Consider the following 26995-nt stretch of genomic DNA (forward strand, 5'->3'; position numbering starts at 1 on the left):
TTCCATAAGCACGCAATTTCACTACGAGCCGCTTGTGTGGTACAGTGTCAAAAGCCTTCTGGAAATCTAGAAATATGGAATCAATCTGAAATCCCTCATAAATAGCACTCAGCACTTCATGTGAATAAATGTACACTGAACGAAGTGCTCTGAAACACTTGTGCGTGCACCAACATTGTGTTCTTTTGGTAGAGTTGGCACAGATCAATGTCTATTGTATTTTACATAGCAGACAAGCCTCTGAACCCCATGTTCTGTGAAGTGTTGTACACATTCAACCATTCAGTGCCTAGAGGTAGTTTCACAGTCCATAGATGCTCACAACAGTAGCAGGTGAACATTAAACGAGCTTTACTGTTTTGGATATTCATTCACAGACACTGTGTAAAAATAATCTGCCCTTTCTCAAAGTCTCTTATCTCAATGGATTTCCCCATTTGCAGCCATATTTTCGCTATGGTGATCCTCCATCCATATATGCTCTGCTTATGTACTTTTTCATAATGTAGAGGATATGTTAACCATTGAAGTCACAGAGTATTATTCTTCCCACACCCACACATACTACTGTTAGTCTGTCTGCCTGCAAGTGTAAGATGTTAGTTTGAACTTTCTGCAGGAACCCTCATATGTTAGACAACAGAATTAAATAGGTTTGTTATTCATAAATAAGTTGCTGCAAGTTTTAATTTGGTATATTGTGTATTGGAGATATTAGTAATGAGTTAACAACATTTACTTATGCAGAAAAGATAACTCTGACAGATAATTTCAAAAATGAGAGAGATAAATGTATGCGTACAAAGGTATTGCTCAGTTATTGCTGTAATGGTGCTATGTCTAGATTGAAGTAATTAAATTTTATGATTGTTAAATTTAATTAAATAAGGGCTTCCACAAATAACATGAAATCATGAGAGTATGCCAACAGGTTGCCATAATGGAATATAGTGCAAGAAAACTCTTACTCCCAATGTTCCTGTGTGCCTCATTCATTAATACACAAAGGCTTAATGTTAAGTATATTTCACTACAGTAATCTGTTCTTAGATATGCTCCCTGTTTCTGTATACCTACTGACTGCTAACGGGAAGAATGGTTTAGGTTTGGGAGCTGTGTACGTCTTTCATATTTATCAGTTGCACTTGTCTAGTGCATATATAAATTGCACTGGCTGAATACCTTGTTTTGCCATTTCTTCATGAACGCTTCTATATCAGAGGGATCAGTCTTTTTGCTATGAATGAGAATGGCATCTGCTCCTGCTTCCTTGTAGGCTTCAGCTCTTTGCAGTGCTTCATCAAGTCCCCATCCAGCAATAAATGCTTCAACTCTTGCCACAACACAGAAATCTGGATCTTTTTGGTGGTCCTTGCAGGCCTAAAATGTAGATTTATTTAATTAAATAACTGGGCTACACATTTAAATCACAGTTGTACATAAAATGGAGAAAGACTTGTCAAGTGATTCTGAGGTGGACCGAAGAACTGCTTTATGTGAACTTGAATCTCAGTGCTTTTGATGCCATGAAATGCTGTTTTGACAAAATATATTATTTTGAAAATTTACTGAACTATTGCAGAAAATTGTTACAAGTGTCAATTCATAGACATCTGGTCAGTAAATTTGTCATTCTAAAATTCATACCCAAATTATAATTTATGGACTCAGGTTGACTAATTTTTTACACCATTACAGAAAATTTACAGTAAATTAGTGAAATTAAATAGCTCAGTGAAAAAATTATAACACATAATGGTGTAGAAAAACAGTGTAGCCAAAATTCTTTTAAAGCAGAGCAGCAATAATACAAATTATCCGGAAGATAAAACCAGAAAGCTACAATGTACCCACAGTCTTAAAACTGGACAGAACACATCATTTTTGTCTGATTTGCATTTGGAATAAGGGAGGGGGGAAAACAATGGCGTAACAGAAGTATCATCTGCCTCACACTAATAATGTAATAAAGTGAAATGTGAATAGTATTTCAGAAAGAAATGTAAAATGTTATTGAAGAAATCTTTCTAGATTCTGATATTAATGAAGTTGTCAAAAGAAAAAAGACCTCCATTCTTCAAAATTTTCCAGAAGAGCAAGCCAGTTGGGGAAGGGCGCCTTACAAGGTGCATCGTGTCCATCGTGCATTGAGATCTTTAGCCCACTTTCTCATCGTCGCATTGCAGTCCTGCCCATTCTCCATCTCTTGGACGAGGACACCTTCCTGGGTGCGTTTTCCACTGTGCACTATGCAGTGTCGATTTCTGCGTCAATGATGACCATGGACTTCTTTGCACCTGATATCCAGCATGGTAGCCAGTCCATTGTGGTGGGGCCGCCATGTACCCTGTTGGTTGTAGCCCCCTGACCACACAGGGATCACTCTGCTGATGCCTGCACCGTTAACTCCCCAAGTATGCCAAGGGGTAGATGCCCATCCCCCTGTGGCATTAAGACTCTCGGCAATGGCCATCCTGCCAGGTGGCCTTTGCTGGAGCTGGGTGGCGCTCATGGGGAGGGACCCTGGTCAGAGTGGGTGGCATCAGGGCGGATGACACACGATGAAGTGTAGTCCATCATCTCTTGCTGATGGTGAAACACCAGCAGTCTCTAAGCGATCACGAGCTCAATTCAACGCACAGAAGTATGACCCCCAAATCATTCCCCTCCCTGGCCACACCATGGGAGGAATGTCAGGTGAAGGAGGGCAGCGGATCTTATTCGCCCCAGTACCTTGTATGTTCGAGAGGTGATGGGGAATCTTTCATGACAATGAAACCTCAGTTTTTTGTTGAGCATTTAGAGAACAAGTTCGGGGAGGTGGAGGGCTTGTCCAAAATGAGATCTGGGTCAGTCTTGATCAAAACAGTGTCCTCTGCCCAGTCGGGAGTTACTCACTTGTGAAAAGCTGGGAGATGTTTCTGTAACCATCACGCCCCATAAGAACTTAAATACGGTCCAGGGTATCATATTTCACAGAGACCTTCTTTTGCAGTCCGACAATGAGCTGTGCACCAATTTAGAGCGGCGAGGTGTACATTTCGTCCGGCATGTCCACCGGGGTCTGAAGGATAATCAGGTTGCCACTGGTGCCTTCATCTTGGCCTTTGAGGGTGATACATTACCCGAGAAAGTCTGCAGTGCTTTAAGTGCTGGAAGTTCAGCCATATGTCTTCCTGCTGTACTTCCAGTGTCACATGCCAAGATTGTGGATGCCCATCACATCCCAATACTCCATGTGCCCTGCCTCCCATCTGTGTCAACTGTGGAGAGCACCATTCGCCTTGCTCGCCTAACTGCAGGATTCTCCAGAAACAAAGGAAAATCATGGAGTACAAGACACTGGACAGACTGACCTCCACTGAGGCTAAGAGAGAATTTGAACGCCTGCATCCTGTGCGTATGACATCGTCTTATGCCGCTGCTACAACAGTTCTGGCATCCCCAATTCTAAGCCGGAGAAGCGTAAGTCTTCTTTGGTTTCTCTCGCTAGGAAGGGGTACCTTGGGTCATTCCCTTCTTCTAGTGGGAAAGATGACATCCGCCAGTGGCTGAAGAGCCCAAAAGCAGCTGGTCATACGGCTTCACGCTCATCCTCAGTCCCAGAGACTGAGCCAATGAAGTCCTCCCAGCCAGGAAACCCAAGGAGCTGCGAGAGAAATCCAAAAAGAAAACCCCCTAAGACGAAGGAAATTGCGGTGGCACCAACACCACCACTACCTACAAACTCTGTGACTGAGGATGGGGTGGAGGTTTTGGCATCTGCTGAGGACCTAGATCTCGCCAGACCCTCAGATACAACGGATATGGGCTGCTCAGGCAATAAATTGGTGGAAGCAGGCGACTCTGATTTGTAAAGTGCCTCATTGAATGTTCCATGCCTTCCCTGTCTCTCAATGTCATCCTCCAGTGTAAAATGCGGCAGTTTTTTTCCACCGCCTGGCTGAGCTACAACAACTGTTAAGCTTTAACCTGCTATCTGCATTGCCCTCCAGGAAACCTGGTTCCCAGCAATGCGGACCCCTGCTCTCCACGGCTATAACGGATATTACAGGAACCGTAGCGAATATAATCGAGTGTCAGGTGGAGTTTGCATTTATGTCCTAAACTCGGTCTGTAGTGAAATGTGCCTCTTCAAACCCTTCTTGAAGCCGTGGCTGTCAGAATAAGGACGACGCAGGAAATAACTCTCTGCAATGTATATCTTTCTCCAGGTGGTGTAGCACCCCTGAGTGTATTAGCTGCACTGATTGATCAATTCCCTAAACCTTTCCTACTACCGGGAGATTTTAATGCCCATAACCCATTGTGGGGTGGTACCATGCTTACTGGCCAAGGCAGAGATGTCGAAACTTTACTGTTGCAATTCGACCTCTGCCTCTTAAATACTGGGGCTGCCACACATTTCAGTGTGGCTCATGGTAGTTACTCAGCCACTGATATATCAGTTTGCAGGCGGCCACGGTGGCCGAGCGGTTCTAGGTGCTTCAGTCCGGAACCGCGCTGGTGCTACGGTCGCAGGTTCGAATCCTGCCTTGGGCATGGATGTGTGCGATGTCCTTAGGTTAGTTAGGTTTAAGTAGTTCTAAGTTCTAGGGGACTGATGACCTCAGATGTTAAGTCCCATAGTGCTCAGAGCCATTTGAACCATTTTTGTCAGGCACACGGACGCCTGCCCAGATGGGCTTTGAACAAGGCGGACTGGGGAACTTTCACATCTGCTGTCACCGCTGAATCTATCCCACACGGTAACATCGATGTGATGATTGAGCAGGTGACTAGCACAATTGTTTCTGCGGCAAAAAATGCAATCCTTCGCTCTTTAGGGTGCCCGAGGCATAAGGCAGTCCCTTGGTGGTCGCTGGAAGTCGCTGAAGCAATTAAGGAGCGTCGGCAATCTCTACAGCGGCATAAGTGGCACCCTTTCTTGGAACACCTCATAGCCTTTAAATAGGTCTGTGCCCGTGTTTGCTACCTTATGAAACAACGGAAGAAGGAGTGTTGGGAGAGATAAGTCTCCACCATTGGGTGCTACACGTCACCTTCCCAAGTCTGGACAAAGATCAAACGTCTTTTCAGATACCAGGCCCCAACAGCTGAGCCCGGTGCTACCATAAATGGCGAGTTATGTACCGACGCAAACGCGATTGCTGAGCACTTTTCTCGAGACTCTACGTCGGAGAATTACCCCCCAGCCTATCGCACACTCAAATGGCGGCTGGAAGGGATCGTCCTCTCATTCACCACACACTGCAGTGAATCCTGTAACGCCCCATTTACAGAGTGGGAGCCATTGCACATCGCTCCGACACAGCTCCTGAGCCTGATCGCATCCACAGCCAGATGACTAAACATCTCTCATCTGACTACAAGCGACATTTTCTTGTCATCTTCAACCGGATCTGCTGCGATGGTGTCTTTCCATCGTGATGGCGGGAGAGCACCATCATTCCGGTACCCAAACCCGGTAAAAACCCGCTTGATGTGGATAGCTTTTTTTTTTAGGGCGCAAAACTGCTACGATATGATGTGGATAGCTATCAGCCCATCAGCCGTTCTTTGTAAGCTGCTGGAACGTATGGTGTTTTGGTGGTTGGGTTGGGTCGGGTCCTGGAGTCACATGGCTTGCTGGCTGCATGTCAGGGCAGCTTTTGCCAGGGTCGCTCTACCACTGATAATCTTGTGTCCATTGATTCTGCCATCCGAACAGCCTTTTCCAGATGGCAACACCTGATTGCTGTCTTTTTTGACTTACGTAAAGCATACGACTCGACTTGGCGACGTCATATCCTTGCCACATTGTGTGCGGGGACCACTCCAGATTTTTATCCAAAACTTCTTGTCGCTCCGTACTTTCCGTGTCCAGGTTGGTGACTCCCATAGTTCCATCCATATCCAGGAGAATGGAGTCCCGCAGGGCTCTGTATAGAGTGTCTCTCTATTTTTAGCGGCCATTAACGGCCTAGCAGCAGCTGTCAGGCCCTCCGTCTCACCTTCTCTGTATGCAGGCGACTTCTGCATTTCGTACTGCTCCTCTAGTACTGTTGTTGCTGAGCAGCACCTTCAGGGAGCCATCCACAAGGCGCAGTCATGGACTCTAGCCCACGGCTTCCAGTTTTCAGCCACAAAGTCGTGTGTCATGCACTTCTGTCAGTGTCGTACCGTTACCCGGATCCCGCACTTTACCTTAATGATGATCCACTCACTGTAGTGGAGACATACCAATTCCTAGGAGTGGTTTTCGACGCTCGATTGACTTGGCTCCCTCATCTTCTTCAGCTTAAGCAGAAGTGCTGGCAGCACCTCAATGCCCTCCATTGCCTGAGCGACACCATTTGGGCTGCAGATCGCTGTACACTGCTGAAGCTCTACAGAGCCCTTGTCCAATCCCGAATTGACTATGGGAATGTGGTTTATGGTTCAGCAGCGCCTTCAGCATTGCATTTACTCGACCCTGTACACCACTGTGGGGTTCGATTAGCGACAGGAGCTTTTAAGACGAGTCCAGTGACCAGTGTACTGGTGGAGGCTGGTGGCCCTCCACTGCAGATCAGACGTGCACAACTGCTTGCCAGTTATGTAGCACACATTCATAGTTCCCCTGAGCATCCGAATAACCATCTCCTTTTCCCACCCACGGCAGTCCATCTCTCACATTGGCAGCCCAGATTGGGGCAAACGATTGCGGTTCGCGTGCGGTCCCTTCGCTCCGAACTGGAGTCCTTCCCTTTACCACCTCTACTTGCAGGCAGTCTGTTCACATATGCCTCCATGGTGTACACCTCGGCAGCAGCTTTGTCTGGACCTTTTGTAAAGCCATAAGGACTCCATTAATCCCACCGCTCTCCGCTGTCAATTCTTCTCAATTCTTGACGTGTTCTGGGTCTCTGAAGTGGTTTACACCAACAGCTCAATGGCTGATGGTCACATAGGCTTCGCATATGTTCATGGAGGACGTGTTGAGCAGCACTGCTTGCCAGTTGGCTGCAGTGTTTTCACTGCAGAGCTGGCGGCCATATCTCGTGCTCTTGAGTACATCCGCTCATGCCCTGGTGAGTCATTTCTCCTGTGTAACGACTCATTGAGCAGCCTACAAGCTATCGACCAGTGCTACGCTTGCCACCCTCTGGTAGTGTCCATTCAGGAGTCCATCTATGCCCTGGAACAGTCCCGCTGTTCCGTGGTGTTTGTGTGGACCCCAGGACACGTGAGAATTCCAGGCAATGAACTTGCCGACAGGCTGGCCGAACAGGTGATGCGGAAACCGCTTCTGGAGATAGGCATCCCTGAAGCTGACCTACGTTCTGTCTTACACCACAGGGTTTTCCAGCTTTGGGAGACGGAATGGCATAACAGCACACACAAAAAACTGCATGTCATTAAGGAGACTATGAATGTGTGGAAGTCTTCCATGCAGGCCTCTAGCAGGGAATCAGTTGTCCTCTGCCGGCTCTGCATTGGCCATACGTGGCTAACGCATGGTTATCTACTCTGTCGTGAGGACCCACCTCAGTGTCGCTGTGGCTCCCAAATGACAGTCGTCCACCTCTTGCTGGACTGCCCAATTTTAGCCGATCTGCGGCAGACTTTTAACTTTTCCAGCACCCTGCCTTCGGTGTTGGGCGACAATGCCTCCACAGCAGCTTTAGTTTCATGTTTTATCTGTGAGAGTGGATTTTATACTTCTATGTAGGTTTTAATGCATGTCCTTTGTCCCTCCATGTCCTCCACCCTAGTGCTTTTAGGGTGGAAGTTTTAATGTGTTGCGGAGTGGCTGGCTTTCCCTTTTTATTCTAGTGGTTGGCCACCCACTGCAATCTGCTTTCCTGTTTTACTCCCTTCTGTTTCTAGCATCTCTCTGTTGTTTTCTTGTCCTCTTTTGTTCCTTTTAGTATTTGTTGCCTTCCCTTCATTCTTGTGGCTTTTCCTTTCTTTCCGTTTTGTGTTATATGTTTCATCAGTTTTATTCTCACCCTTGTGGCATTGTTTTATTAGGAACAAGGGACCAATGGCCCTGTAGTTTGGTTCCTTCTCCTGCCTTTAAACCAACCAACCAAGAATGGGAAAATAATTTTCTGGAGTTTTATAAACTGTGCTATTGAGCTAGGCACAAAATCAACAAATATGGGAATACGCTAAGAAAACTCTCTGCTGAAGAGAAGGGAACACAGCAGCTACTAGTAAACACCACTTTTCAAGAAAATCCTTCCTGAAAAAATCTAATGTGGGAACAATACAGGTATGCCAAATAATGTATCTGTATACTCTAGAGAAATGTAATATAACAATGGTGGCATTTCTTATGAAGATGGTAGAGGGAAAAACATACACCAAATGAAGCAGAACAAAGTATTATGAATCACATTGCTATATTTCCTGCTTTCTGTAACCATCATTGCAGATCATACAGAGAAAAGAAATACTTAAACTCTTACTTCCCGACAACTAATATGTGGAGATTATATGACACTTTGCGAAGAACAGCATTTATGTTATGTTTCGGAGGCCATTTACCCTACAATATTTGTCAAAAATTTTAGCTTGTCCCTCTGCTTCAGCTGAAAATAATTGCTAGTGAGGGAGCAAAAATTAAAGTAGAAGAAGAAACGAAAGTTCATCTAAATTTAGCAGAAGAATTATTTAGGAATAAAGGAGACAACTCACTGAAAGGCAGAAGTGTTGCGTTGTTGACAGGTATACAAACAAAAGATACAGAACTTTGATTTGCTACACACACACACACACACACACACACACACACACACACACACACACACACACACACTGCTCAGTCGACTGCCAGCTCTTTCTTTGGCCCTTACTGCTGTGGTGAGGTGGAGGTGCATGTTCATTTCTCCTACAAGCTTGTGAAAGGAATTTCATTCAGAAAGCTAGTGAAGCAAACCTCTGTACCTTTTGTTTGCGTTCCTGTTGATGACCCAGCACTTCTGCCTTTTGAAGAGTCACCTCCTTTATTACTTAATAGTCCACTATTCTCAGCCAGAACTTTCTGTGCATTATTATGAGCAGAAGAATGTCATCAAAGAGAGAAGTAGGGAACATCAAAACTTTATTAATTTTATTTCCTTTGCTTCAGTTTGCAAATGTGTTTCCCAACACCATTTCATACAGAGGGATAGCTTTGTTTAAACTGTTGCTGTGGATACTCTATTTTTATGTAACCAACCAACAGAAGTCCACAGAGTGTTATATGTGGGATGAAAGTACTGCTGACTGTGGAGGAAGTGAAACAGATTCTTAACACACAAACAAATGCTATCATTACTGGAAGAAGTCATTGAGGTTAACATGTGTAACAACTCCAGCAGTGACCAGAACAGGAATATCATTTTCTCAGTCATGTTTGTGAATGTATTTTGTGAGGAAAAATGCTGTGGTAGTAAGTTGGAGCGTATTAATCATAAGTTCCTTGAATATGATCACATATACATGGAGTCTGGCTGCATTCATGCAGCTATCAATAAAACTGCAAGAATTTATGCTCCTAGGAATCAAGATAATTTGATCAGATTAGTTCCTAGGAAGCCCCAGATATAGCTGAACTTGAACAGTGCAATTTCAGTGAAGTTATTTGTTCAAATGGCTCTGAGCACTACGTGGCTTAACTTCTGAGGTCATCAGTCGCCTAGAACTTAGAACTAATTAAACCTAACTAACCTAAGGACATCACACACATCCATGCCTGAGCTAGGATTCGAACCTGCGACCGTAGTGGTCGCTCAGATCCAGACTGTAGTGCCTAGAATTGCACGGCCACTCCGGCCGGCCGAAGTTATTTGTCAGTGTAATGTTTATAGACAGCAAAATATATTGGGAGAGTCAGTCTCTTGGCTAAAGATAAAATGCTTGCAGTACAGGAGTAATCCACCTGAGAACGTATACTACAGATCTGTCTTCAATCCACAAAAAGCAATCAAGGTATTAAATCTAAGAAGAAAGGACAAATATCCAGTAAATCATTACATACAACCCATTCACTTATGTGTGCAATTATTATCAAAAAAGGTCAGAGACCTATAATTGTTAATGTATTTTACCACAGCCTTTACCAGGCCATCCAGGAGACAGTGTAGAGCACTTATCAGATGACATTGCAACGTAAGAATTACATTTTATTTTAGTTTTAAAGAGTTGTTTCATCTGTCTTAACTTTGGACTGACACACACAGTGATGATTACATATGTAGAATACCTTCTACACAATAACATACAGCATTATCTAATACTGCTTCTCTTTATACCAACATTTGGTGCTCAGAAGGAGATTTAGACCATGCACTAATTTTAATGATACAAGTACCAGATTTTACTGTATTGCAAACAGGAAAAATAGGCATGTTTAACAATTAATAAATTTCATAAAAACATCCAATGTTTAAAAGTTACTGAAACTCTTTCAACAGAAATCAAACTACGTCCGAAAAATTCTGACTGAGAGAAGCAAAATAAAATAATGAGAAGTCCAGGATGAAATAACAACAAAATAGAAAGGACAAATTGCTACTCATCACATTGTGGAAATGTTTAGTCACAGACAGGCACAGTATGAAAAAATGCTAGAAATATTTCAGTTTTTCACATTTTCCTTCTTCAGAAGTAAAAAAAAAAAAAAAAAAAAAAAAAAAGGAAAACCCTCACTCACGTGGCTCCTGTCTGGTGACTCACTGCCTCATGTAAGTGTTCAGTAGCAATTTGTCCTTTCATATTGTTTTAATTGAGAAAAGTGCTAGAGAACTTTCAGGTAGCACACATAATAGCATTTATAATCATATTTATTAATGCTACTTATTAAGCTGCACAATAAGGTATTAAAGCTATTAATGGCATTGGTATTTTTCTCCTTTTTTCTTGGATTAAGCCATGGACTTGTGTGTGAATAAGTAGTGATGGCTGTATGCCTTGACAGGAGGCCATATTTCAAAAAGAAAATCATTGGTAACCTTAGCCTACATACAAACACAAGTCATACTTCGAGTACAAAAAATAACCTTTGGGGCATGGAATTAATAATACATCATCAAAAATACTTAGACTGGGTTTTCTCTTCACACTGCATTACCTACACACATTTTGAGAAAACGAAATGCAACATTGAGGGAGTAGCACTCTGTGTTTAATACGATATGCAATGTGATTTACTCTCTTCTCCATATAGCTCTGTAGTGACAAGCACTCCCTCTCCCAATACACCAAGGGTCTTACTAAGGTCATCTCAGACCGAAATTACTCTCCCAACTCTGTACAGAAACAGATCTCCTGTATCTTGTCTCTCCAGTCACCCACAGCCTCCCACATTCCCATTGTCTGATCTCAAAGAAGTACTCCCCTGCTGACTCAGTACCACACAGAACTGGAGCGACTGAATCATATTCTCCACCAGTGCGTTGGCTACCTCTCATTGTGTTTTGAAATGAGGAATATCCTTCCCAGTGGTATTCCACTGCCTACCGAACCTATATGGTGTCCTTGTCCATCTTTGTTCCACCCCTGCTGCCAACCCCTTGCCTCATAGGTCATATCCCTGCAACATGCAATTGACCTAGATGCAAGACCTGCCCCATACACACTCTATCCACCACCTATACCAGTCCACTCTCAGGCATCTCTTATCCCATCAAAGACAGTGCTACCTGTGCAAGCAGTCATGTAATCCACAAGCTTTCTATGTGGGCATGGTAAGCTCTGCATGAACAGACACTGACAAACTGTAACCAAGACACATGAATCACCAGTTGCAGAACATGCTGCCCAACACAATGTGTTTCACTTTGGTGATTGCTTCACAGACTGTACCATCTGGATCCTTCCTACCATCACTAGCTTTGCCATATATCCTGCATTCCCATAACCCCTCCTCCCCCTCCCGCCCTAGCCTCAACCTTTGCTAGTCCCTTTTCTTCACGTACCTAGCCTCTTCCCTGCTTCCACTCAAGGACTATACAACCTTTTGTTCCACTAATGCACACAGTAATCTTCTACCCTGCCTCTACTTCACTCCTTTCCCCAGCCCAACCTGAAACTGCCCAGCTGCACCTAGCAGCCCTATACTGTCCCCACCATGTCCCAGCATGCTCCTCCAAACAGAACTACATCTTCTCCCACCCACACTACACTATATCTCCTCCTCACCATCTCAAAAGCTCAAATGTATAGCAATATTTTTGTTGTGCCTGTCCGCAACACAAGGTCTCCTCTATGTGGTGAGTAGCAATCTACCATTTTCATAATGTTACCATTATTTCAACCTGGATTTTCCATTATTTAATTTTACCTATACATTGATTATTTATGTGAAAGGATGAAGTCCATTAAATATATACTACTTGTACTATCAGTAGACAATACTTGATAGGATATTGCACTTAGTCCTATGTCTCGTGTGTTCCAAATCACACTTGGACAATACAAAGTAAGTATATAAGCTCTACATCAGTGAAACAGCTACCATTCAGATTTATTTGGTCTCAGAAACCACACACAGCTCCCCATCAAATTCTCCTTGCTGGAACTGCTATATCTTTGGTGAGCACTTTGGCTCTCATTATCATGGCATAAATTTATGTAAAATTGATGCTAGATTATTCTGATGAAGCACAGTAAACCCATAAGGTTGTTGTATTTAATGTGCTTTATCTTCAGCTAAAGGTGACTTCAAGGGAGTTCCTTTGGAAGCACAACTTTGTTTATACTTCACCAGTGACTGTAGATTCAGATGTAATTCTTTGAAATTTAGTGTTACATTTGGTGTCTACATATAAAACAGTTTGATTCTCCTTTTATGAAAAGCATTATTTCGGTGCAACATATGCCTTTCACTGTGTTTTTTAATTTGCTATTTCATGGGTTCCATTGTTTTGAAGTCTACCTCTTCCATACTTACAGCAGTAAACCTTTTGGAAACCTTAGCAACTGCCTGTTGCCATTATTCTGCAACATACATTATTCATTGACAGTGATGTTTAGTTGTTTCAAAGACCCTGAAACATGATGAGTCTAAAAGACTGTCCCATTGTGGCTGACTAATTAAGTGTCTGTATTGTCCATGACCCACAGCCCAGAACTTCTGTTTTGCACATGCACCCCCCCCCCCCCCCCACTCCCTCCACTCCTCCCTGTGCCAGCTGTCCACCCCAACCCACAGTTGTCATTAAAATCTTCAGTGTGCAGTGTGCTTCACAGTTGATGGAGGGTGGCGATAAGTAATGTTTTGAGAAACTTCAGTAAACAGTAAATTATTTCTAGGAAGCTCATTACAGCAGTACTCTCAACCCACAAGTACATTGTTACTATACCTTCTCTTAGAACATGTATGAAAAAAGTTTTAGGTCCATAGTTGCCATACATAATACACTTTCATCCAGGTGAGTGTTAGTGTGGGGGGAAAAAATTTCAAGAGTCTGAAAACAATTGAAACAACGAGTGATCATTTTCTGCCTTCTCATCTGAATTGTTCTTAATCTATTTCGCTTTTTCAGAGATGCAACCTCGCTCAATTATTACTGCCTATGAAGCTGATGGTTTCCCATGTTCGACATACTGTCATCATTTCATATTGTCCTTTACACTAAGAGTTTTGAATACTGTAGGCATGGTCAATGAAAAGTACAACAGTGTAATGCCAGAGGAGAAGTATAAGCTTCTTCCAGTGTTTCTATTTTGTTTCAAAACAAAATAATATTGCTTTCACAGAATTTTCTGTTTATTTCTGTACAACATTTGACTAACATTTACTGATGCTGAGCAGAAGTGATAACACTGAAATGTGTATATGATCCACTATATCTGAATATTTACTTTGCTTTTATGTCAAAACAGCCTTAGAATTTAGCTTTAGCACATGAATCAGTGTTAAGAAGCTATAGAAAAAGATCAAGCAAATCAGTGTTACATGTAGAGTGGGAAATAGCTATTAGCAGAGGAACTGACGCCAGAGCTTATTGTCATTAAAACATATTCATACTCTTAAATACCCTCACATGATTCAGCTTTTTGTGATTTTTCTCTGAATTATACGTGAAAATATAACTTTCCAAAACACTTTCAGGCTCATAACCTGTAACAGCATCCATAGGTACCACTTTTGAATCGTGACACACACTCTGATAGTTGGAACTAGTGGAGAAAAATTGAACTTCACAGTTATCTTCTTTGGTCACCAAACTGTACAGTTTAAATCTGACTTAATATTTATTTCTCTTGCTAGATCTCAGAATCTTGTGGATTCACAAGTTACATTTCTTGTTCTCTGAACAGAAGACAGTCATATCCATTCAGTGCTGTTCACCTCTCCATATACCCTGAAACTGTATTCACCTTCATTGGCTTCTGAACATCTTAATTGATATATACACTGCATGTGATTGGCAGTAGTTTGTGGGTGCAGAAGATAGTGACAGTGCTCTTTCACCATATTCAGTGTACTATTGCTGTGTTCCATATGTCAGATACAGACCCTCTGTAAAATACTTACACAAAAATCATGATTTCAGAGAATGACTCCAAGTTGGTAATTAAAGTACCTTAATTTTCAAAGCAAATTCTTCCACATCTGCCAGTGGTTGTTGTCTTCCATCAAGTAATGAATTTGTTTTTGGAAAACATTTATCTTCGATGCAACAGCCTGCGAACACATTAAGTCAATAAAATTTAAAATTGTTGAAGGCTAGAATATACTGAAAAATGGGTAAGCTCTCTAGGACTGCAATTGTGATTTGGATATCTTTACTATGAATTTCATGTATTGTCAGGTATTTGCAGTCATATTTAATATTGCTGTGAAATGTCACTATAAAAGATTATGAATCTTCAATGTTTTCATTAAAAAAAACACTCAAATTATCACTGAATTTATTCAATTAGGATAGGCTTACACTTTTTTGGTTAAAAAAGAATGAGAAACTTGGTTGACACCTCAACAAATTGTCTCTGATTTTATTATTAATTATGCATTTGCTAATTCTATTAGCAGACAACAATTGGTATAGGAATAAGTTAAATAGTAGATTGAGGCTTAGGGACATTGTGTCACTAATTTTTAAGTTACATCTCAATGAATTTAAATGAATCTGTACAGTAGGAAAATATTTGTGGGCAGACTTTGCAATAGTAGAAACTCACTGGTGAGATGATGATTTGGTTCTGCATAGAATGGACTTTAACTAAGATTTTTGCAGCAAGTTAAAATTGTGTGCCAGTCTTGGAATCCAAAGTGGAATCCCTGCCTTTTTTTGCACACTATTGTATCAGTTTCACAATCTGTGCTTCCATCACAGATTAAGTTAATTTAATCTGGCCATGTTTTTCTTCTTGAGGATCTTGCTACCTAATGAGGAAAGCAAGTGACAAGTTGAAACCAGTAGTCAATCCATGGGGCATAAATGCGTGGATAGTGTAATTAGTGGTACACTGCCTTCAGAAAGGATGGTTTCTGGCTTCAGTTCCCAATATGACCACACAAGTTATTCATTCAAGTTGGCTATCTATGATGATGTCACACACAATGTACAATGATGAGCCAAAACATTATGGCTGTTGAGCTTTGCAAAACGGAATGCCACCTAGTCTCATTGTGCCCACATGATGTGGTAAGGGTGAGCTGAGCAGAAACAAATGGTGAATTATTCTAGCAGTAATACAGACCACAAATGCTGAAATCTACTTTCATAAGTAACTTCAATAAAAGGCAGAATATTATGTGCAGTTCTTGTGAATAAACAGCTCAGAAATGGTAAAGCGGTCAGCTATTTTTTTGCGTGGTTCTATCTTGAGCAACTATGAAAAATGATTGAAGGGCGGTGAAACCACATGCAGATGACAAGGTGTTGGAAGTCCATGCCTCACTTTGTGAAATAGGATAGGTGGTGATCTGACAATAGAGTACAGTGTTGGTGTAATCACAAATGTTTCAGAGCACAGCATTCAACATACATAGGGCAGCAGATGAACCCTATGGGTTCCCAATGATGTACTCGCTATTAATTGGCTTGGACATGACATCACCAAGGTTGGCCTGTGTATGATTAGAAATGCATCATTTGGTTGAATGAATCAAGTTACTTGTTAGAACTAGTCGGTGGTCATGTCCGGATACATCATCACCCAGTAAAATGGCTGCTTGAAATATGCATTGTGCCATGGGTGCAGGCCAGTGGTGTCAGTATTATGATATGGAGGACATTAGTCACATATTACGTGACACCATGACATCTGTGGACTACTACATGAACACATTATTTCAGACCACTTGCATCCCTTAACCCTTTCACTGCACCTGTATGTATACAGATGGCAATTTCTACACATCAGGTGCTGCATCCATATATATATATATATATATATATATATATATATATATATATATATATATATATGCTCACTTTTAAGTTTCATGCACCAAGTTTCTGATGCCACACACAGGTTTTGTATATGCTTCCACGGCAATGCAGTGAAAGGGTTAAAGCTTGATGTCTTCACCGGTAGCAACGGCATCTCCCAGTGGGATAAATGACTGTGGCAGAAGACTAGAACGTACTGCAGTGGTTTGAGGAGCAAGATAGTGAAGGCACACGGATGTCTTGGCTACCAAATTTGCCAGATCTGAACACAATGAAACTCAAGTGGGACTATATCTGGTGCCAATTCCGCACCCTTAAAATTCTGGCCAATAATTTATGGTAATTGCATGACCTGCACACAGACATACATTGCCACACACCTCCAGAAACCTACCAAGGTATTTTTGAGCTCGTATCACACAGATTTGCTACTGTATTACATTTTGAAGCTGGATCAACCCACTGTTAATCATGTCGCCAAAGTATTTTTCCTTCTTGGCGTAGAATGTGTATATAACACAAAAATTTATTCCTTTTTTTTTTGTGATCTCCGCAAATTATGCATAGAGTCTCCAAACAATTGCAGACATTAGTGGAACAACTGCAAATTCTGATTACTTCATCATACAAATTCCCTTTTGTGGAACCTAAACAGTACAACACTACGATGTTTCAACAGTTTAATAGTGCTTTTGCCTGGCTGACACAATATCACCAAGTCAAAGAGTGGTATTGTCTGCAAGGAGATAGTGATAAAAATGTATATGCTAATCTCAGGTTCAGATGAGAGTAAACTGGGCAAGATTCATGAACAAATAGCTGAAGTGATTGTGAAGATTTTGAAGTTCTTATGCTTATATGCCAGTACTTTTACTCATTAATGCTATTTGTCATTAATAAGAGGAGCAAATTTGTGATGATCCATGAAATTCACAATCACAGTATATTGAATGAAAAGCTCTTTTTTTTCATGGAGGCTGTGCTTATCAATGTAGGACTGATAAAAGCGTTCTATATTTTGGTGCGAGGATACTTAATAGGCTGCCGGAACCATCAAGTGGGAAATTTGAAATCCCAAAAAATATTAAAAATTAATGTAAAAGTGGGTCTTATTAATACAGGAAGGAGTAAAGGTTGAGGCACTGAGAGGTAAATAAACATTTAAATATGACTGCAAATGTTGTTCAGTTTTCACAGAGTGTCCTCTTTCAGAGCTAACTAATACAGGTCATACATGCAGATCTACATCAGTCCTATGGCTGTAGAAGACCCCAATGGAAAATGTACCCTCTAAAGCTCTCTATCCTATCCTATTGCGGTAACAGTATCTTGTAATTCATATTGTAACAGTCATATTGTATCTCAAAATTGCCCTCCTAAATGATTGCTCACTACCGTACTGTTGCCAACAGCTGAATTTACAGCCCAGTGCAGAACGTGTTGCTGAGCACAATGTGCTGTGCTTCTGTGGCTACTTCATCTTAGTCATCTGAACCCCCTCCTGCCTTCCATCCAAAATGCCATCTCTCTGAATTACATAAATGTGAAATCTCCTTACAACACATTCTTTGATTCCTCAGTTCTCCCAGTTTCTTTCTATTAGCCCCTCCGAGTCTACTCATCCATTACATGTACCACCTATCAAAATAAGTGACAATACTATTCTAAATTGCAGTACTGTTAGCATCTTTCCCAGGAAGGAGAGAGAGAGATAGCTTGGGCAAGGTTAAAAACGAAGGGCAGGTTACTTAGACCAGAGGATGAAAGGACCCATACATAGTGAGGACAAGAGTAGACAAAGAACTAATTGTTCATAAATAACACTATTCCTTTTTGTGTTTCTACCAACTTTAGAGTGCACGCATTGTTGTTTGGCCCCCAGCTGCGCAGAAGGCAGGGTAGGGGCGAGAACAACAGCAGTGGTTGTGGCTTCCCTGCAGATGTGACTGCATGGTGAGAGAGGTGTAGTTATATAGCACAGCTGAACCTTTACACAAATAAAAAAAAAAGGTTCAAATGGCTCTAAGCACTATGGGACTTAAAATCTTAGGTCATCAGTCCCCTAGACTTAGAACTACTTAAACCTAACTAACCTAGGGACATCACACACATCCATGCCCAAGGCAGGATTCGAACCTGCAACCGTAGCAGCAGCGCAGTTCCAGACTGAAGCGCCTAGAACCGCTCGGCCACAGCGGCCGGCTTACACAAACACCCATCACATGCTACATCTAGTGAGTTTGCAACCATATAAAAAGTTTATGCCAGTATGGCCAATAATTTGACAAGTCAACCATTCATTATGAAAAACAAAAGTACCTACAGGATTACGCTAAAATTCCAACTGTGTGTGTGTGTGTGTGTGTGTGTGTGTGTGTGTGTGTGTGTGTGGTGTGGGTGTGGGTGTGGGTGTGGGTGTGTGTGTGTGTGTGTGTGTGTGTGTGTGGGTGGGTGTGTGTGTGTGGGTGGGTGTGTGTGTGGGTGGGTGTGTGTGTGTGGGTGTGTGTGTGGGTGTGTGTGTGGGTGTGTGTGTGGGTGTGTGTGTGGGTGTGTGTGTGGGTGTGGGTGTGGGTGTGGGTGTGTGTGTGGGTGTGGGTGTGGGTGTGGGTGTGTGTGTGGGTGTGGGTGTGTATGGCTGTTGAGGTAAAGCAGTCTGTATCACGCAACCTCTGGGGCACCTGCCATCCCCCAGTTGTACAGTTGTATAAGGCTTGCTTAGGCACGCAGGGCCCTTCCAGGGTCAACAGTTGTTTCCCTAGCATCTCATTGTATTCCTGTGGAACGGTCTCATCAAACTACTACTCCTGACGGAATGGGTGTACCATCAGGTAGTACCTACACCCACTCATCAAAGTGAGCCCCATCAAACCAGATCTGATTGAAACAAGAGAGGAGCTGTCCTTCTGCTTCATGACACAGATGAAGCAGCATGGCATAATGGATCTCATCAGGTCCTGGAGCAGTTGTCTCTGGCTGCAGACAAAGCTGATTCCAGTTCCCACATGGAGAATGGATCCTTTGGAACACCTGAAAAGTGGGAACTTGCCTGGATGATGAAGTGACAATAAAGAAGTGTTCAGCTAAAACTTGAGCCATGTCTTCTGGTGTGTCCACCAAGACCCCATTACTTGACAAGTCCATAAAGGGATGTATATTGCCTTTGATAGAAATCCATTGGATTGAGTCCAAATTTGTGCAGTGGAAGTGGATTGATTAATGGAAGTTGTGAATCCTTCCAGGAAGCCCTCTTCCGTTCTTTTATTGCTCAACTCATATGTGCTCTTGCAGATCTGAAGGCATAAAGGTTTTCTGTAGTTGAACAGTGTTTAAAGTTCCACAGATCTGTTCATCTGGCCCCAATTGCCAATCAACAGTCATCATTCCACCAAGGTACAGGCAATCATCTGAGATGGTTACTGGATCAAGGGATGGACTCTGTGGCAGCCTGTAGAATCTCACAAGCAATATGGACCACAGTCTCCTGTGCACAATCCTTTTGTTCAAAGATAACCTGTTGACTGTACTGCAACCAATTTGCCCTTTGTATCATCTACCTGTATGGTCTCCAGTCAGCCACTGTCCTAGTCAGCAGATGGATCCACAATGGGAATTGGTTGCTAGAATGTAAATCTGTAGCCACTTCCTACTGAAGTGAGTCTGCAATAGCTGGGGAACAAAAATGAAGGTCAGTGACTGAGAAAGACCCTGTAGCTGTAGAAAATTGTGTCATCAGCAGGCAGATATTCTCAGAATGGATGAGTCGCTCAATCATCCGACCCCTGGAGCAAGTGGTAGCCAAGCCCCACAGCACATTGTGTGCACTGAAGTCCCCCACAAGGAGTAATGGGCATGGGAGAGACTGGAAGAGTTCTGCCAGTGCATCTGCATCCAAAGCATCATTAGGTGGAAGTTACAAAGAACATACTTTGATATTAAAGGGTGCAAGAACTTCCATAGCAATTGCTTCAATGGTCATGGTAAGAGGGACAGGAGTGGAGTGGCATCAGTCATCAGTGAAAACAGCCACTCCACCTTTAACCCTGTCTCCATAGTATCATCTTTCCTGCATGGGTGGTAATCCTGTAATGCAAGTATTTCAGTGACTTTAAGATGCGTTTCTTCTAAGCAGATGCAGAATGGTTTCTCCTGGACCAGGAGCTGTAATTCTTCCAAATGTGAGCGATATGCATTTAAATTCCATTGCAACATAGACTTCCCTGTGGAAGCCATTGTTTAGTGAAGGTTGTTCATGTCTTTCTCCCTCGGAGAGGTCAGAGGGAACGTTAGCCAGTTCCCAGCTCTCTGGTTCCTCTGATTGGAAGTCCATATCCTCAAGGACATAATCCCCATCAAGGAGGGAGTGAGATCACTGATCCGAAAGTTTAACCACCCCTTTTTGGACTTGTAACTATTTTTCGAAGGACTTTTTTCTTTGCTTATGGGAGGAGGTGGTTGCTTGGGTTGTGGGGACAGTTTAGTTGGCTTCTGATGGTGTGTAGTGGTACGCCCATTGTTGACAGCTTCTGAACGGCTTCAGTTTCAAGTGGAGTATTTCTCCCACAGGTACACTGACAGGTGCATGTACTCGTACTCGATTCTGTGGTCTGAGTTTGTATGAAGGCATTACACTTAGCAACTGACATATTAAGGGTTGATGCAAAAGAAGTACTAAAAACTCGAGGTTGCATAACTTTGAAAGCTTTTTTAGCCTCACCATGGGGTATTCTGCTCCACGCTGGGTGATCCGGAGGAAGTGTAAAATAATTGCCTGATTTGTGAGCTGAGCCTCCACAATTGCCACATGCAGCCCTCCCATTACATCCCATTGTGGTACGGCCAAATCTTTTGACATTTGTAGCATCACACTGAGTTAGGAACAAATTGGTGAACCTTAAGATGTATGTAGTCTGCAAGGATACGTTCAGGTAATTCTGGAGTACTGAGCATTAGAATAAATGTTGTCGATTTTTTTCAGTTTGCCATTGACTCTCTTCATATAGTTCTGCTCTTCAGTGATGTCCATATTTTTGCATTCTTCATGTAACTCCCTGGGGTCCACCTCCATTATATCAGAGCATGTAGCACACCCTTACTAAAATTAAGGGTGTTATACAACTCAGTCTCAACTAGGTAGTCACCCAAAGCCTTACATCCCATGAGCTTAGATATTTGGTTTGAATTACCAGTTTCAACCAGAAGTGTTCCATTATAAAGTCATGTGACACTTTTTAGACACCTATCAATACCTTCCAACGTCTTGTGAATATAGAAAGGGGAGACCTTCTCATAGGTTCCCCCTGTTCGTTTGATTACAATGATGGTGTTATGGCCCACTATGCCTTGGTACTATGATTCTGAGACTTATTTTCAGGAGGTCTGAGCTCTCAATACCCCACAGCTTGGAAGGAGGCAATATTAATTCCATTCTGGAAACCAGACAAGGACCTTAGTGTCCCTTTAGTATTACTAACATTACTGAAGTGTAGCCTTTCCCAGTTGTATGGGTAAACCTCTTCAACGTATGATCAACTGCTGCCTCATCTGGCTGCTCGAATCCTGAGGTCACCTGAGCCGTTTGCAGCGTGGTTTCAAGTGCTACCATTCCACCCTTGACAACTTAATTCTACTGGAGAGGGTGATACAAGAATTCTTCTTATGCTGAAGCCATTTGTTTTGTGTGTTTTATGACCTTGTTGAAAAAGCATATCACGTTGGCAATGCCTTATCTGACTGCTATGAATGGGGTCCCCCAAGGCAATGTGCTCAATGTCACATTGTCATCACTATCAATGGCATTTCCTGCACAATCAGGAGCCCTTCAAATGCTCTTTGTTTGTGAATGACTTTGCAATCTTCTTCTCTTCCTCTGATCTTACAATGACAACGACAATGGGGCAGTTGCATCTGACCATTAGGAGGCTGGAAACCTGGTCCAGGGCAACTGGTTTTCAGTTCTTACCAGAGAAGACTACATGTCTCAATTTTAGCTGTGCTTGCCGAAGTTTTAACCAACCAGAGCTCACAATGGGGGACAGTATTTTACATTTGCAAGAAACTATGTGCTTTTTGGTTTTATTATTTGACTTGAAATTAACTTGGCTCCCACACCTGGGACATTGACGAACAAAGGGCTTCCAGTCATTGAATATTTTGAAATGCTTTAGTGGAGAAACATGGGGAGCAGACAGGTCCCGCCTCCTGCAGTTTTGTAGGGAATTTGTTCACTCACGTTTAGATTGTGGCAGCATGGCCTATGGTCAGCCCGTACACCATATGTCAAGATGTTAGATGCTGTCCGCCATGAAGGCATTCGGATATCGACTGTAGCCCAGTTCCAATTCTTTGTGCAGAGGCTGGTGAACCACCACTCTGGATTCGGCAACATCCTTTTGGCTCAACTGGCACTGAAAAGGTCAGCATCATCTTAGTCATTGGCATTTAGTTCAGTGGTCCAACCCACCTTTGAACAGCCCCATGTGACCAAGCCATTTGGGTATGTGCTACACACTATCTCAAGGATCTGGATCTATCAGGCATCAAAATGCACAGTGAGGGATGGAATGCATTGCCGCCTTGGTGTCTTCAGAGGCCCAAAGTGATCTTAAACTTATGTTCCAGATTATGTATTTACAACATTTTTCTTGTCCGTTTTAAGTATGCACCATAATTTTATCATTGTTTATACAGATGGATCCCAGCAAGAGACTGCCCTTGGTTGTTCTGCTGTTTTCCGTGGTAGAGTTTTAAAAGTGCATCTTCCAGAACAATTTACAAATTATGATGTGAAATTATATGGCATTGTAATGGCACTGGAGAGTGTTCACAGACATCACTTTACAAGGTTTCTTGTCTGTTCTGACTCGCTTAGTGCACTGCAAGCACTTCACCAAATGTATCCATTAGACGAGCTGATTCAGATCACCCATGACTCCTTACAGCAGCTCCAACACCATGGCAAGGAGGTGATCTATTGCTGGGCACCTGGCCACATTGGGATATAGTGAAACGAAATGGACAACAAAGCCGCCTAGGAGGCATGTTGGGATGGTGCTTTCCATTAATGATACATCCGACTGCACACCATCATATCTTTTTCTGACAGATGCATCATGCGTCATTGGGAGACTGAATGGTTGCAGGTGACAGAAAACAAACTGCGGTCACTCAAATTGACTACAAAGGCATGACAGACTTCATGTCAGCCTCACTGCTGAAAGGAGGTTCTGCTTACCAGACTGTACATCAGACATAGCCCATTAACACATGGCTTTCTCCTCTGGCAGGAAGACCCACCATTATGTGAAGTTTGTAATGTGCCACTTTCAGTTCAGCATATTTTGGCAACGTGTGTTCTGAATACTGATATTAGGGCACCCCTCAGACACGATGGAGATCTGCCCACTATCCTCGCACATACTGATTCCAGTGTTACAACGGTGATGAAATTTTGTGAACTGTCAAGCCTCATCCCTAGATTGGAGGGGAAGGGAGGCAGACTTGAATACATTATAAACTCTTCCACCTGTGGGGACAGCGTTTGTCCCCATCCATGAGATTAGCATGCTGACTTTTCATCAGGGCGCTGATGACCACGATGTCGAGTGCTCCTCACCTCAAATCATCATCATCTATTTTTCATTGCAAAGAATTCGTATTTTGTGCAGACCTTTCCCCTAATATCAAAATAACTGTGACCATTAATGAAATGAGAGGCAGTTGATCATGAAACTGACGAATGAGGCTATGAGATGCACAAGAATCATTTTTTTTACCAAATGATTTCTTAAGAATAATTGGAGAAAGGTTGCACTGCAGCTGGCCATGTGCACATCGCTATTTTTGCAATGTAGCCTATGTGGGCAGAGAACAAATTGACCATAGAGGACAAAGCACTTGGCTCAGTAGCCAACAGGCAACTGAAGTGGTTACTTCCTAAAGGGCTGAACTTGCCCAGCACTAAGAATGAGACTACATTTCCGCACATGGGCCAAGTTTACCTTGCATGACCTCTGCTAAGTATTTGACCTCCTGAAGGGAAGTAATAGACAACACTTTTGCCCCTTAATCAGTATGCATGTATAGGCATGTATACCTAATATGTTCCGAAACTCCATGCATAAAAATGGGATTTTCGGGTGTTCGTTCCTCATATTGTATTGGTGATAAAAAGATAGGGTCAAATGTTTTGGATAGCACTTGGGATAGGAACCATTTGTATATCCAACAAAAGGATCGTCTTAGTGTAAATACCCTTCACTACAGTCTGAAAGTATGAATATTATACGCTTCCTCCTGCATAGTCAAATGGAGCAAATTGGCCGGTTCTTTTTGCATTTGATGTGGTCTGCAGTGGGCTTGACGGGACTTATGGAAGCACCAATAGTTTATGGGCTGTTCTTCAGAACCCCCCCCCCCCCCTCCCCCCCCCCCCCCCAAAAAAGTTTTTTTTTTACTGTATTTTCGCCATTACCAGCAGACCAAACCACCTCCCCCCCGCCCCTTCCCAAGGATCCAAGACAGCTATGCACAGCAAATGGCAGTAATTTTTACAATGTATTGTTCTTGAACAACCTTGAAAATTTTCCTCGTATCATTATTCCTTTACGAGATACAGAGATTCAGAATTACCTTACTGGTACATGTAAAATACACAAATAAAATCTATGATCTTTTATCATCTGGGAATCCCATGTTGCAGTAATGAAGCATATACAAAATTTTTTGCACAAATAATTCAGTCTGAGATGTAAAATTAGTTCCGCTTTATTTCATTTTCACATAAGTAAACTATCTCAATTTTGCTGACCAAAATACTTTCTTCCATGAGAGTTACATGCCCTGCTGCAGCAGGAAAAAGAAGGCAACCAGTGGAAAAGTGCTCCTGTCAGAACAGAGCACAAAAAATGCAAATATGTTCCAGTTTATTTAAAAGATTCTGACTGAAAAGTGGAGTACCAGTAGTCTCATTCTACATTCCTCAGCACCTTCAACATTTTCCCAAAAATTGTGGCATACTAACATGTTTGCAGTTTTTTATGCTAAGAGAGAGGGAGACAGTGGCAGTGACAAAGAGACAGAAAAATAATAAATACTGGAAGATAGTAGACAGTAGTTTTGTTGTAGAAGGAGTGAAGAAGACAGTAGTAGTGTGAGAAAGAAAGAGGGACACAGTTGCTGTGGAACATAGTTGGGGAGGGGGGGAGGAAATAAAGAGGAAGTGAAAGTGGATTAGAGCCAGAATAAATGACAATGAGGATATGTGAGATAGTGACAATGAGAAGAGATAGCAGCAGTAGGAAGGAAGGAAGGAAGGAATGAGATATTAGCAGAAAGAGAGAGCAACAGGGAAACGGTGACAATGAGAAGAGACTGTAGGACAGAATGAAGGGGACTGTAGTTGTGACACAGGAGACAATGTCAGGGTCACACAAAGAGAGAATAACAATGAGTTGGGCTTGAATGAAAGAGTGAGAAAAGACAACTGGGAGTAGATTGGTATGAGCAATGGACTTGGGGGTGTGAGTGAGTTACAGTTAGGGGCACTTGTGGGAGTTTTAGGTGAGTTGCATGTTAAAAAAAATGCAAGTATGTTCACATGTGAAAATTTTTGGCAAATTTTTTATAGGTGCTGAGGAAGGTAGAAAGAGGCAGCTGGTACCCTACTTTTCAGTCATTGTCTTTTAAATAAACAGGAACATATTTGCATTTTTTGTGCTCTGATAGCTTTTTTCCACTGGAGAAAAGCTATCCACAATAATGGAGGAGGGATTGTCCATGACCGATCCAACCAGGTTATTGTAACATTTATGCTACAAATTAAATTTCTGTGGTTATAGAAATTAAGGAATAAATTTACCCATTGCTTTTGTAATCAAATCTATTGCCTAGGAATACTGTGTTAGTCAGTGACTTTAATGTATAAATTTAAAGTATATAATGCAACAGTAATCCTTTGCAGAACTTTCATAGCTTTTATGAACACTGTTATGCAAAAGGTAAGGACAAGATAGATAAAGTAATGTAATGTGTTAACTTCTTGGTGGCAATGAATGGAAGAGTGGGAGCATGTTGCTATAGATCTCCCAGTCATGCACAAGTTGAATGTTACATAGTGTGAGATCAGGGTAATTGTATGCCACAGATGGGGCTGGCCCCGCAACAGGAGGCAGTTGAAGGAACAGGAAGAGACAGTGAGTGGCAATTAGCAAGCGGTTGCAGTGCAGAGATGATGCAGAGACATCATTTGGTTGACTTCACACGGGGAAGAATTATGGAAACTGGAAGGTGGACAAAGTGTAAAAATCATAGTCCAGGAGTTTGGTATTGCTCACAGCATTGTCTCCCATGTGTGGGTAGTGTTCCAAACTGCAGGCAGTGCTGTCCAAAGAAGAGGCAGTTGTTGACCATGGTCATCTACAGCAGCAATTGACCACCACATTGTGCAACAGGCAAGAAGGGACCTATAACGAATAGTCGGTGCAGTTGCAACCACATTTAACAGGACTGGAAGACACAAAATCTCACACTCTGCATGGTGACTGCATGGGAGTGGTCCCTCTGCCAGGGGGCCAGTATGTTGACACCAGCACATCGGCAGCACCATTTGAAATGGTGCTCCTCTTGGATGAGAGCAGATTCAG

The 26995-nt window shown here is 42.5% G+C and overlaps 1 protein-coding gene across 3 annotated transcripts in view; it reads right to left on the minus strand.

Annotated features, from left to right (window-relative positions):
* The window catches only part of LOC126475085 (phosphoenolpyruvate phosphomutase-like), a 52462-nt gene that overhangs the window by 19535 nt on the left and 5932 nt on the right, over positions 1-26995 (minus strand). For all 3 annotated transcript variants that reach the window (XM_050102672.1, XM_050102654.1, XM_050102663.1), the window contains exons 5-6: positions 14541-14641; positions 1183-1380 (exon numbers count right to left, since the gene is read on the minus strand). In XM_050102672.1, coding sequence (XP_049958629.1) covers positions 1183-1380; positions 14541-14641 — 299 coding nt within the window. The remainder of the gene's footprint in view (positions 1-1182; positions 1381-14540; positions 14642-26995) is intronic.

Source organism: Schistocerca serialis, chromosome 1 (assembly GCF_023864345.2).
Source record: "Schistocerca serialis cubense isolate TAMUIC-IGC-003099 chromosome 1, iqSchSeri2.2, whole genome shotgun sequence".
Lineage (NCBI taxonomy): Eukaryota > Metazoa > Arthropoda > Insecta > Orthoptera > Acrididae > Schistocerca > Schistocerca serialis.